Source organism: Girardinichthys multiradiatus, chromosome 19, assembly GCF_021462225.1.
Source record: "Girardinichthys multiradiatus isolate DD_20200921_A chromosome 19, DD_fGirMul_XY1, whole genome shotgun sequence".
In the NCBI taxonomy this organism is placed as follows: Eukaryota; Metazoa; Chordata; class Actinopteri; order Cyprinodontiformes; family Goodeidae; genus Girardinichthys; species Girardinichthys multiradiatus.
In genome coordinates, this window is record NC_061811.1 from 25,928,176 (window position 1) to 25,941,783 (window position 13,608).

General features: G+C 41.6%; 3 protein-coding genes across 4 annotated transcripts in view; all 3 read left to right on the forward strand.

Moving 5' to 3' along the window:
• Positions 1 to 962: 962 nt before the first annotated feature.
• tpgs1 (tubulin polyglutamylase complex subunit 1) lies at positions 963 to 2,913 on the forward strand. Its single transcript, XM_047345313.1, has 2 exons — positions 963 to 1,407; positions 2,000 to 2,913. Exons 1-2 carry the CDS (start codon positions 983 to 985, stop codon positions 2,655 to 2,657), a joined length of 1,083 nt encoding a protein of 360 aa, XP_047201269.1. The 5' UTR covers positions 963 to 982; the 3' UTR covers positions 2,658 to 2,913.
• Positions 2,914 to 3,950: 1,037 nt separating this feature from the next.
• LOC124855442 (protein ALP1-like) lies at positions 3,951 to 9,023 on the forward strand. Its single transcript, XM_047345310.1, has 4 exons — positions 3,951 to 4,274; positions 5,074 to 5,616; positions 5,697 to 5,857; positions 8,079 to 9,023. The coding sequence occupies exons 1-4, from the start codon at positions 4,107 to 4,109 to the stop codon at positions 8,509 to 8,511; spliced, it is 1,305 nt and encodes a 434-aa protein (XP_047201266.1). The 5' UTR covers positions 3,951 to 4,106; the 3' UTR covers positions 8,512 to 9,023.
• Positions 9,024 to 9,316: 293 nt separating this feature from the next.
• Positions 9,317 to 13,608, forward strand: part of gna11b (guanine nucleotide binding protein (G protein), alpha 11b (Gq class)) — a 36,762-nt gene continuing 32,470 nt past the window's right edge. For both annotated transcript variants that reach the window (XM_047345312.1, XM_047345311.1), the window contains exon 1: positions 9,317 to 10,981. In XM_047345312.1, coding sequence (XP_047201268.1) covers positions 10,846 to 10,981 — 136 coding nt within the window. In that variant the 5' untranslated portion in view covers positions 9,317 to 10,845. The remainder of the gene's footprint in view (positions 10,982 to 13,608) is intronic.

Here is a 13,608-nt window from a genome sequence, read left to right on the forward strand (position 1 = left end):
GTTGTTAGTCCATGAACTAAATACAGTGAATATAATAAACATTGAGATTTTATTGTGACAAGTTGTTGTATACTAGAGGCTTCTTAATAATCTACTACACTGTTGTACAACTCATTGACACAATTTTCTGATAAATTAGGAGGTCAGATAAAATGTCTGGAATATTACAAAAACTATAGAATTAATTTCACAGCTACCTGACTGTAGATGTTCAGAGGTAAAGAAACATTTAACGTCTCATAACATCTGTGTTGTAAAAGATACAAGAAATCACCTGCTAATTAAATTAATTAGTCACATAATATAGGAAAGGGCTCGATATCCCCATTTGATCACAAAAAGCTTTTAAAGTTGATGAACAAACAATAAAAGCACCTAATGGGTCCAAATATATAGAATTAGAACTTCCTGGGAACCTCATTTTGTAATTTGATTGATATCCGCATGTTTCATAACACTATAGTCTACACTAGGCTAAAGTATACTATTTTATGCTGTGTTTTGCAGTGTTTAGAACTGTAAATAAACAGCCTATTATCATAGTGCTGCGTTTTGTATCTGATTAGCATTGTCACAACAGGCTATTTTACTTTTTTTCTGTTAAATCTGAAATTTTGGATCAAACCTTACTCCATTTTTAAAAGCACAGTTAGAGATTTATGAAAACATTCGAGAAAAACAAACGAGGAATTTATTATTTTTCCGGTTTCAGGATCTTTCTACTAAGATAGGCATGGAAATCATCTATCTATCTATCTATCTATCTATCTATCTATCTATCTATCTATCTATCTATCTATCTATCTATCTATCTATCTATCTATCTATCTATCTATCTATCTATCTATCTATCTATCTATCTATCTATCTATCTATCTATCTATCTATCTATCTATCTATCTTTTTTGAGCATTAATCAGTGTTCTTTGCAGTGATTGCTCCATGTGTGAGATCCTAATAATAGTGCTCTAGCCGGGACACGATGCACTGCTTCCTGCTTCCCGACGGGTCCTCGATCACTTCCGCTGCCGTTGCTACGACACGGGACAGAACAACTATGGCTGACAAGGAGAAGCGCCGGTCTGCGGCTCTTCTTTCGGGGATGTCCGCAGGCAAAGCAGTCAAATCGGACAGCGGCAGGGAGTTCCTGGAGCAGGCCGGTGTCGGGGACCTGCTCCGCGGGGCCATCCTGAAGATGGTCGAGGCCAGGTCGGACGACCCCATCGGCTTCCTGGCCGACCACTTCTGCAACCTGGCCTCGGTAACAGACAGTGGCACGGCTGGATGCGGAGAGGAGGAGCAGCAGCAGCAGCAGCTGAGCACCGGCCCTGCGGGCGCAGGCGCACAGGAGCAGCAGCATCTCAACCGGGCGCTGTGGCACCTGCGGCTGGCGCATCACTCCCAGAGGTCTGGTCGGAGTTTAACGGGCAATTTAGCCATAACTGTCAGGAGGATTTCTATTCGTTAGGCTATGTTTACTTGCTTTATAGACAAATGAAAATCTGGTTGCTTAATCATAAATATATTTCTATCAATTTTCTATCTATTTACGATTTTCACATTATTTTTCACGTTGCAGAAACACCTTTCTAAGTATCTTGTCAGGATTCTATGTGATATATGAACACAAAATGTTATTTGTGACATTTTCTATTGGGAAGAAAACATGGCAAGCATGGCAAACACTGCACATCAACCTGAACACACAACCCCACCAAAAAACATGGTGGTGGCAGCATTATGCTATGCCATGTTTACTTTTTCTAATAAAACATTGATGTTTGTCGCTGTAAAGTGACAAAAATGTGAAAAAGTATTTTTGCTAGGTATTGTATCGTGAAAAAACAACTTCACGATGTAGAATATTATTAAGTTAATATACTGGCAGTAATAGCTTTGAAAATTGCTGTTACTGAGCTTTGGATAATTATCCCCAAGATGCTGTCAGTAGGCAGAAGCATTTTCTACACACTAACTGTTTAATTTTTCTATATTTTAGGTCAGCTTTCAGCAACAACGTCCGTGTGGCCTACGACCTCCTCGACCTTAATGGGTGTCAAAGACAAGAAAGTGAGGCTCCTGAGGGCCCTGACGGTTCCTGCTCTGATGTCAGTACTGAAGGAGGTGGAGGTGGAGGAGTAAAAGGAGGCCTCTACACACAGACTTTGCAGTGCCTCTGTGGCGAAGGCGGAGTACCTGCCTCCACCTCTGCCCCGCTCCTCCAACGCCTCTGTTGCCAGGACCACGAAGCTGTCCCCTACGATGTCTTCCGTCATGGGGTGCTCACCTGTGCTGTTTTCTCAGACTATATCCGGCAAGCTCAGAGGCTTTACGCCGAGGTGTGCTGCCCCGATAAGGGGCCCGCCTCCCGGGCGCTATGCCTCACTGTGCTTGGGACCTTAAAGGAAGCCCTTGAGACCTCCCAGGGCTGTGATGTAAAGTGTTCAGTTAATGCTAATACTAAATGTAATGCTTGTTTGGAAGCAAATGCGAAGGCTATCCGCTACTTGGAGGCCAGTACCAGGATCTCCCCCCACAAACTGGCGCAGGCCATGGCTGGGGCACAGACCCAGGGGCCCGCTGGCAACATGGATGCAAAGGAGTTTGAAAATGCAGCCGCAGACCTGTTCATCACTCGTGTGAAAGTTGTATCTTAGAATTACTTAGGATTCATGAATGTACAGCAATAAACAGTAATAATTTCTTAGAAGGCTTTAATCACGTAACGCACATCTGCCAGAAAACGCCTAAATAAAAACAAACCTTATAATAACATTTAAGAATAAAACCAATAACCCCTGTAGAAAAAAAACATGTTTGGTGGCTTTTGTGATACTTTATTAAATTAGTTCCTGTAAGTATTCATCTTTGGAATGTGTTTTCCATTGTAATAAAATATTTCTGAAAGTTTAATATATTGTTCGGCATCTAGATCACAGATTCTTATAGAGAGAGGCACTTTGAAACACTGGTACAAGACTTGGACTTGTTGGCTGTAACGTCATTAAAAATAAAACGAGAAAAAAATGTCTTATCCACTGCTTCAGATATATTGAAGGATGTTTAATCATGTAGTCTGTTATTACTCAGAAGTTAAAATTTCCCTTTTCCAAGTTGGAAAAATTAACTCCTATTAGTGAAATCGGAAGTTTCTCACCAACCCCAACAACAAAGTCTAATATGGCTGCCACATATATAAATTTAGTTATAGCCGCTGTCACTGAAGTTGCTCGGCTTGTTTGGGGGTTTCTTCTCATCCAAGGATGTGGACTTGCACCCGGTTCTGCCCAAAAAACACTGCCATCAGTGTGAAATGGCATCAAAACATCCTCCATTTGCGTTTTCTATCATAAATAAGAGTGTCAAAAGGCAGCGGTGATAATAGTATGTCAAAGATCACGTCATGGAAACGTCCAGCCAAATTCCAACACATCATTTTGTTACTGAGAATCTGTGATCAGCTCTGAAACAAATGTGGACAAAGAGAATAAATTAAAATTAATGTCAAACAGGGCAACATCTATTATTATTGGTTTGAATTTAAAATAGAGGTTGATATCCAGCATGTCAGAATGAACTACAGAAGCAGTGTCAGGACTAGATAATGAGACTTTAAATACATTTATAGACATATCTATTTAAATACATTTATTTAATACATTTTAAGTATTTGTAAACACAGCTATATTAAACTCCTGAAATATGTATAATTATCATTTGGTATAACACATAACACCTAAAAAAACAAAATAAAAAAACTGTCAATGTAGCAAAACACAGCAGTTGTGTAGACCACCTCTTCTGTGTAGTGTTGGTTTAAATTAAACCCTGGAGGATTTAGATAATTGTGTGAAATCTGTTTTTTACCTATAAGTAAATAGACTTTGTTTGTACGCTTTGATCTCCTGTCGAAGTGACCATGTTTGGCCACTAGATGGCAGCACCATTTAAAAAACAGACGTTGGATGCAGAGGCGGAAGTAAACATAGAGACATTTGGTGTGTCCCAATTCAGGGGCTGGATCCTTAGTTGAGGTCGCTTGGAATTATTCAATCGTCACCGTAGCCTCACGTTAACCGTGTTAACTCCCCGTTTAGCTCCTCGGGATGGGAGAAGAGGAAGAGCAGCAGCGCTCATTGATGTTTCTCCTGACCTACATGTTGCTGAAGCGCAGGAGAGACCTAAACAACGCAAACACCCAGAGGCGCAATGAAATCCAGAGACGCATCCGACATCGGCAGTATTTCTTCCAGAGGCAAAGGAGGACGCTCATGGTCAGTGCCTTCGTGTCGGTTCTCCAATAAGCAAGAAACAACTGTAGCTGTGATCATTGACGCTTTGCAAAGAAGTTTTAGTTCAAATGTTTCAAACTGAACCAGGCCTGAACCCTTGGGATGGAGGACCAGTTACAGTTCCTTTATGCACCCCCAACTGTGGTGTGTATTTATGTTCAGTCTCCCTGCGTCGTACAAGGAACAGTACTTGTGTTTTAGGGTATGTTTCTACCAGCTTTGCACATCTGGAGACTTTTTTCATTCTCCTTCGCAAAACATTGCTACAGTTCAGTCAGGTTTGATAGAGAGCGTCTGTGAACACACATGTTCAAGTCTTGCCACGTTCAAGTCGTTGTCCTGCTGTCGGTGGGGCTTGCATCCTGGTTCTTTGCAGCCTCTATGAGGTTTTTTTTTTTTCAGGATTGCCTTTTATTTAGTACCCCATCTTAGTAGAGCATTTTCTTCCACACGTTTGTTTTTCCTCCTACTTGGCTTGTGGCAAACTACAGACAGGACTTTTAAAAACCTTCTCACTACAATTGCTTTCTTATGGTCATTCTTTCATAAAGGCCAATTTTATTGGCCCACATGAGCTGTGGATCTCTGCAGCTGCTCCAGAGATACCATTAGCCTCTTTGGGAAAAAGCTTCAGGATGTAAATACTTTTGGAAGGCACTGTTAAAACCTTATGCAAATAATCCAAAAAAAATACTTTGTTGACTATATGCTTCAAACAGACAAGCCTCTTTTGAAAGAAGTTCTTCTCAGCAGACTCGCTTCTTCTGTCTTGTCCCCACAGATGATGATTGCAGGAGGAATCCGCTCCAACATCCGCACCCGTCCCTGGACCAGCACTCCCCGCTCTGACTGGTGGGAGCGGGTTGTGATGACGGAATTCCAGCCCTCTGATTGGCTGGACAAGTTTCGGATGAGCCAGGAGACCTTCTTCTACCTCTGCGACAAGCTGAGGCCCCGTCTGACTCGCCAGGACACCAGCTTCCGCCTGGCGTTGCCGGTGGAGAAGCGCGTGGCCGTGGCCCTGTGGCGTCTCGCATCCAACATCGAATACCGCACCATCAGCGCCCTGTTTGGTGTGGGGAAGTCCACCGTGTGTCGGTGTGTTAGAGACATGTGCCACGCCATAGTGGCTCTCCTTAGCTCCACATACCTGCGGCCCCCCACCGAGCAGGAGCTGGAGGACTCGGCTAAGGTCTTTCATTCCTACTTGGGCTTCCCACATTGTGTGGCTGCCATCAAAACACTTCACATAGCTATCATCAGCCCATCGAGCAACGCGTCTGACTATGCCAACCCTGCTGGATGGCTCTCTGTCCAGTCTCAGGTAGAGACAGCCAGTGTCCTGCTCACTTCAGATTAAGACGTTTTGCCTTCGTAACATTTGTTTTCTATGCAATGCTACAGGTGGCTGTCAGTGGCCGCGGGCACTTCTGGGATGTATGTGCCAGTTTCCCAGGTGGGACTGATCCAGCTGAGATCTTACAGAACTCCTCTCTGTGGGTCACAGCTGCAGAAGGTGGACTATCTCCTGCCCCAACACCTATCTTCATGGGGAAACCACTTAGGTACAGTTAGTAAAATAAAAAGTCAACACTTCCATCCAGAAACACATAATTTTAATGATATATATTTTTCAGCTTCTTGTTTTGCAAATATTACACTTGCATAATAAACCGTACCCAAACATTACATTTGGTAACAGTTACTCTTGAAGCATCCAAAACACCGAAGAGGCTTTAATTTGAAAACCCATCAGAAGAATTTCTCTGTCTTTCTGTATGAGCTGGTTTTATGGTGTAAAGTTGTTTTTTGAGCCCTACATCAAATTTTAATTAACACCATTGACAGATTGTTGAAGTTGTCCAAAGGGGTTCAGCCAAAATTGCAAAGGCAGGTCAAGAAAGGCTTCAAAATTAACCCTGAACGTAATAAGTTCAAAGGACAGCAGGACATCCATCCATTGTCTATGCCTGCTTGTCATTGTGGGGTTGCGTGGCATGCCTCTCTCCAGCTGTCATTGGGCAAGAGGCGGGGTAAACCCTGGACAGGTCGCCAGTCCATCTCAGGACAACACAGAAGCACACACACTCACACCTAAGGACAATTTAGAGATACCAATTTACCAGTTAATTGAAACTGGAGTACCTGGAGAGAACAAACTCGTGTATGGGGAGAACATGCAAACTAAATGCACAAAAGCTCAGGCTGGGATTCATAACCAGGACCTTCTTGCTGCACGCCAATAGTGCTACAAAATGTTCCATGATAGGACATGTAGCAAAAAATAAACTAATGAAAAAGAATCACCAACTTGAAAAAGAACGAAAACCATTTAAGGAAATTCTAATTGATCCCAAACACATAAGATTAAAAAATATGACCAACCCCAAAAAACAATAACCAAAGATTTGTCAGACTTTATAACATATTGCAAGTCATTAAGGTTACATGAGGCTCACTTTGTTCATCCTTTTGTCTAAATGAAATGAAAGCTTGGATGGCCCTGAATTTTTGAGCTTCAGTGATAAAAACACTAAGTTAATATTCTGCCGAAGTGGCTCTTGTGACAGCCGCCATGTGAATCTTGGCTCTTTGACTCATTATTTGAAATCCACTGCCACCAATCTGGGGGTGAAATCAAATGGCGACATTAGATTTGACACACAGGTCAGCTCTGCTATAAAAACAAGCTTTTTCCAGCTGCGACAAATTGCCAAAATTGGGACAATTTTGTCCAGGAAAAGATCATTCACGCCTTTATTACTGTAACATTCTGTATTTGGGGGTCAGACAGGCTGCCCTCTCTCACCTTCAGCTCGTCCAAAATGCAGCTGCTCATCTTCTGACTTGATCACACTGCCAAGATCACGTCACTCCTGGGCTGGCTGCTCTTCCTGGCTTCACTGGCTTCCTGTGTGCTACAGAACTCAAGGTCAGCTGGTAAGTTGCTCCTGGCCGTTCCAAAGACGAGGCTGAAGCTCAGAGGTGATCGGGCCTTTGTGGTTGTGGCCTCTAACTTATAGAATGGTTTGCCTCTACGTGGCAGGCTCCTTCATCGTCTTCTTTTAAATGCTTTTTAGAGACTCGTCTGTTTTCCTTGGCGTTGTTGAGTCTACCATTGTTTCATGTCTATTTTTACTTTATTTACTATTTTTACTTAATTCCTGATTTGGTCAACCAATTCTTGTTTTTATATTGTGTAAATTCACATTTGTAGCAGGGGAGAAGTGATTATGTGCTGGCGTTCCACAGCAGTGATATTGGACAGTGGTTACCATCTGAAACAGAATTAAAGTCACTCTAAAACCAAAGGAAAATCTTTATCATTCACACATTTTTTGATGAACAAAGCCAGCACTCAGTAACCTAAAGGGAATTTACCACAACACCATCCTGAACTGATGTCTGATGGACTACCAGAATTAAACAAGAAACAGCATATGTATAGGAAAAAAAAGTGAATGGCTTTAAAATAAAAGATGTTATTTAATTTTAAGATTTAAGGCAATTAGAACTGAATTTAGAATAGTGAGCACAAAATTAACAAATCAAACACTAATCAAACATGAAGCAACCATTGCATATCTCGGGTTTTAACAGATGCAAAATGACACAACAAAAAAAGGGATTTAGAACATGCCCTAAAGACTGGAAAGATGTTAGTTGGAAACAAGTCAGATCTACCAGGTCGTCCACAGAAGTAGAATATATTAATTCTTCCCCTGTCTATGCCTGGGGGCATGTATTTGTTTTTCTCCCAGACTGAAACCCACCTATTGTCTACAGGTATGTGTTGCTGGGGGAGGCCTGCTACCCTCTTCAGAGGTGGCTGATGAAGGCCTATCCAGAGCAAAAGAGCCGGAGGGGATGCCGCACAGAGCTAACGGAGCCGCAGCAGCTGTTCAATCAGCGCCTCAGCAGGGCGCTGCGTGCCTCGGAGGAGGTGCTGTTAAGGCTCAGGGCGCGCTGGCAGTGCCTGAGCAAGAGGAACGATTGCGGGCTGGACCTGGTGCCCACAATGATCCTGGCCTGCTGCATTCTGCACAACATGTGCGAGTTCCACGGGGATGCCTTCAAAGCAGAGTGGCAGGTGGAGGTGTGCGAGACGGAGAACCAGCAGCCTGGTCACAAACCCCTGACCTCGACCAGCATGGACCAAAGTGATGCTGAGGAGGTCAGGGGCCTCTTCTGTGACTATTTCCAGCTGCAAAGAACATGACTGTAGTCGCTAAAAAATGTTTCTTAACTGATGTACCAGTTTTGTCATTACAAAACACAATACATGAACTACTGAAACGGAGCACTATGCATTCAAGGCACCGACAGTATTTTAGATGTAGGATAGAAACTCAACTGTGTGATATATTATCTTTAAACAACGGTATGTTGGGTTTTCTGTGTCTGTAGATGTTCGGTGTTTTGACCTGTGGGGCCTCCAACAATTATTACCGAACAATGCTGTAAAATGTGCAGAATGCAGTGGTTGTCTCACTGAAATACACCCAAAGCCTAACCTGAAGATAGCGAATCAAGGCCATTTGTGTGTATGCTACCAGAAAATCACTGGTGCATTGATGCAGATACAATACTGATCCTTTGAACTATTGCAAATTTTTTAATTTTATACCAACAAATTTCAGTTCATTTAATTTGGGATTCTATGTAATAAATAAAAACAAAGTATTGCATAATTGTGAAATGGAGGGAGAATAAAGCATAGTTTTAAATTACTTTGAAAATGGAAAAACTGGCATGAACTTTTATTCAGCCTACCTGAGTTAATGCTTTGTAGAACCACCTTTTGATGCAGTTACAGCTTGAAAGTCTTTGGGATATGTCTCTATCCACTTTGCACAGTTAGAGAGTAAACTTTCTGCCCATTACTCTTTCCAAAATACTGCTGTCTGTATGTTTGGAGCTATTGTCTGGCTGAAAGATGAACCTCCAACCCTGTCTTAAGTCTTTTGTAGCTTCTAACTGTTTTTTTCTTTCTGAGATTTGCCTTTTATTTGGCTCCATCCATCTCTGCATACACTTCGACCAGTTTTCCGTTCCTTCCTGAAAAAAAAAAGCATGCCCACAGCATAATACTGACGCTGCAATTTTTTTTTACGTTTGCTTCGTGCCCCACACAGCTTATGGCCATCCTTAAACTTGACTCACTCATGGCTTCCTTTTTACCAATTTTCCAATAAATTAAATTTTTTGTATATAAAATTACAAAATAAACCATACACATAAAAATACGATGAGGCACATTTTACTCATAGCAAATAAAAATATTTTGAGGGGCTTCTTCACACACTTAGAGTTGCACAGACCACAAATTTGTGAATGAGTCTTGTGCAATTCTTCCCCCTGGCCTCAAGATGTCGCTGCAGTCCCAGCACACCTCCTGTCTTCTGGTTGCATCGTTTCATGCGTTGCTGCTGCTTCAGTTCCGTTCAAATATCCTTACTACACTGTTCTCTGTACCGTACATGCCTTTGTAGTTTTTTAAAGACATTATATTGACCACAACATACGTGTCTTACATTTATGATATACGTTTGTTACAAATGCTTTCGATTATTTTCACATCTCACGGACGTAAATTGGGGCGCTAAGATACAAATCCCACCCCGCTCATTCAATTGGTCTGCCCCAAACCTGTTTCATGCAGTCCGCCGTCTATCAGTCAACGTCGCGCTTCCCTCCTCCGCCTCGCTTGGCAGCATCCAGGAGTGTGCCCACCTTATTCCTGCGACGGTCGTTTGATGTGAACATATTTACGGCAAGAGCCGCCGGTTCGGCACAAGTTTTTTTCTCCATTATTCCTAGTTTCTACACTAGCTTTGTCATTTACCGTCGGGATGAGTCAGGATGTAACTGGGTGTTGTCCTGTTGTTTTTAGCTAGGCGGATAAATTCCTTCAACCAGCCTGCTGTTTCAATCACTGCGGGCTGTCACTACGTTAGCCGAAGCGCTGTTGCACTGGGCGAGCTAGCGGGCTAGCAGGGCGAGCATTCCCGACTGTTTTCGGCCTAATCTAGAGAAGGCTGCGCTGATGTTGGAATAACGCTGGAGAGACTGCAGACACTTCGGCTGTCACTGCTTTGGATGCTGCAGGTTTGAACCACTCTTGGCGGATGGTGAAGATTGAGCTGGAAAATACAGTGACAGAAAAAAATACCTAAGTTGCTGCCGTTAGTAAAAGAAAAAAAGGAAGAAAAAAGGCAAAACCCTAAGCTGCGACCAGAGTGGTGCAGTCAGTGGAGCTCCTAGCTCTCTTCCCAGTGTCAGTCTCCCGTGATTTACGGTGGAACATCCGGGTGAAGTCGCAGCTCTTCCCGGCCGGGGGGACAACTTGACAGCGAGGCCCCTTGGCTAAGTCTCCCCTCCCCCAGCCCCGACCATCCGTCCGTCCGTCCAGTCTAGTCTAGTCCAGTCCGACTGACCGCCTCCTCCTCGCTTGCTTGAGAGCCAAGCGAGGGCCGGGGATTCGGGAGAAACTGAAACCGTGAGCCAGTGTTCGTCAGGTCCCGTTTGAACCGGGCTGCCACAACCAGAGGGGATGACTCTGGAGTCCATGATGGCTTGCTGCCTGAGCGAGGAGGCGAAGGAGTCGAAACGAATCAATGCAGAAATTGACAAACAACTGCGCCGAGACAAGCGGGACTCCAGGAGAGAGCTGAAATTGTTGCTGCTCGGTACGTAGCATGAAAACGTTCAAGCACCGTTATTGCTTGTTGTGTTTTGTGTTGCTGTGTGGACAACTTGCTGTCTTGGGCCTTTTTGGCAATGCTAACAAATATGCTACAAAGACTGCTAACTGGAAGGCAGGTTCTACTATGAGGCTGCTTCTGTGATTGTTCTGAAATGCATTATATGGATTCTAGTTGGCTTATTTCAGATTGGGTATTTGAATTGGCCAGATGCGTATCTTTGAAAAGCACGGGCGGATTGTGAAACGCACAGAGGTTAAAAGCCACCTTGTTTGAACCAATAAAATGCATAATTAATAAAAGAAATAACAAAATAAATCTGGAACAATGCAAATAGAATTTGTTTTTCATCCACACATTTCCCAACAACCATTCATTAATAATTACCGTCTGTCCTGCTACTGCCTCACCTTGGATTTACATTATCTCAATTTAATATGTCCCTGTGGTTTCTGGGGTTTTATTTTACTTTAACAGTTCATCATAGTTAGAAATGCGCTGATCAGACTTATTCTGGCTGTTACTGATTTATGTTTTCTTTTTTTCGAATGGGGGGGCTGCAGTGTGCTCATACTCCAATTTTTGAGTGAATGTGCTGCAGGCTCTTTGAATTCAATATAAAACTAAGGAATTGCATGATTATCCCCATTTATGCATATGCAGATTTTTGTGATTTTTCTTTTTCTTTGGGTATTTCAGAAAAGTACATCAAAGTTAACGATGCGACGATGAGGGTTTTCCTGGCTGATACAAATTTTCTCAGAGGTCTGACATGTTGGATCTGATGATTTTAAACAATTCAGATTTTTAAAAAAATGCTTTTATTAGGATTTAAGTTCTTGATTCATTTAAGAAATATCAATAACAGAATAGATTTTTCAGTATTCAGTACAGCTATAATATCTGGAGGATTGATTTGGTTTATTTCTACCATATTCGGTTACCACCATTTAAAAACTTTTTTTTATTTTTTTTATCTCAAACTCCACATTGTATCTAAGAATCTTCTAATACTCAGCAAGATATGTAAATAATACATGTCTGAAGCAGTTAGGTGAACCTCTATTTTGTTTGACCGCGTCAGTTCAGCAGATAAACTGTGATGCAACGTCCTTTGCAACAAGAGTTAAGAATATTTACTTTGCTCTGAACTTCAAATAGCATATTTTAAAGCTAGTAAAGGTAGCTTCTAGTATCCGCTGAGCTCACAATAAAACAATCTTAGTGTGTTGTGTGTCTATGCTGCAACCTCTTATTAGCCTGTGACATGTTTTTTTCTTTTCTTTTCTTAAAAGAAACTTGTGAAATGTATTTAGTTGCTACTGGTAGCAGCTCTAAGAACTACTTGCTGCAGGTTCATTAGGAAGCATGCATTGCTAATAGAAATTGGGATGCCAAGTAATTTGCTCATTTATGTACAGCAGTTGTCGGACTGTTAGTCTTCCAGCAGTAAAATCGTTTGCTTCTACACAAAGCTCTTACTGTTGCAGTTTCTAAAAACAGCAGAAGTGAATCCCATGAAAGATGCATCAATTGCTGTCGACAAAATGAGCTTAGTGGTATATAGAGAAATTAGATTCTGTTGCAACAAAAGGCAAAAGGTCCCTTTTTTATGCCAGCGCTTTGGATCTGTAACGGACGATCACTGAAATCGGTTTCAGAAATTCTGAGAGAGGTTTTAATGAGGCGATGTGCTTAAAGCAATCTTCATTTTGAATTGCATTAAAACTAAGACCTACCACCATTTTTGGTCTTTTTTACACATTTAGATTAGCAAATTTTCCAAATATAGAAGTTATTTTGTATTTATTTATTTGATTTCCCTTTTTATTTATACAGGTGATATCTTTGATATGCAGGGTCTCCTTCTATAGACCTGTTTTTAAACAATTGTTGTATTGCAATAATTATGTTTAACAAGTGTATTGTAGAACAGAAGCCATTCTGTGTGCATTAGTGAAAGTTCATATTAGACCGACTGTGATGATGGAAAAATTGTGACACCATTGAAGCACCAGACTTTTTTGTGCAACAAGTTCAGTTCGTAAATGATACATTTTGCACATTTTGTACACACAATTTACAAAAGAATAATGTTAATACCTGCAGAATTTGCAAACAGTAATCATAAACGCCTCCATTTTAGCTCATGCTTGTTGCTTTATTTTCCTTATAGTTTTGGTTGCCTTGCACACATTTTTCAAGTCCAAAACGGTTTGATGTCTCAGTTTCTAACCAACACAGGGGACATGTCAAACCTTTGATGACTAATTTTTATTTATTTTTTCTTCTGTTCTGTAAGTAAATGTGGTTATGTGACTTCAATAAGTAACATCTACTTTTAGGAGGTCATTAAGAGCTATTTTCCTTTGATCAAAGTCCCAGCTGTCCTATTTCATAACAGTCAACTGGTCCGCACCGGGATCAGAACCAAAGATCAATTTCGACCGTGTTTGAAGTCTACAAAATTCTTACTTAGTAATCTATTTTTTTTAATTACTAAGAGAATATTACCTGAAATGTAATGGGTGATTAAAAACTGGTTTGGAAGTCAGTTGGGAATAAATGGAAACAGGCTGGTTCAAATTGGCGAAGAGGCGAACGGATCCGGA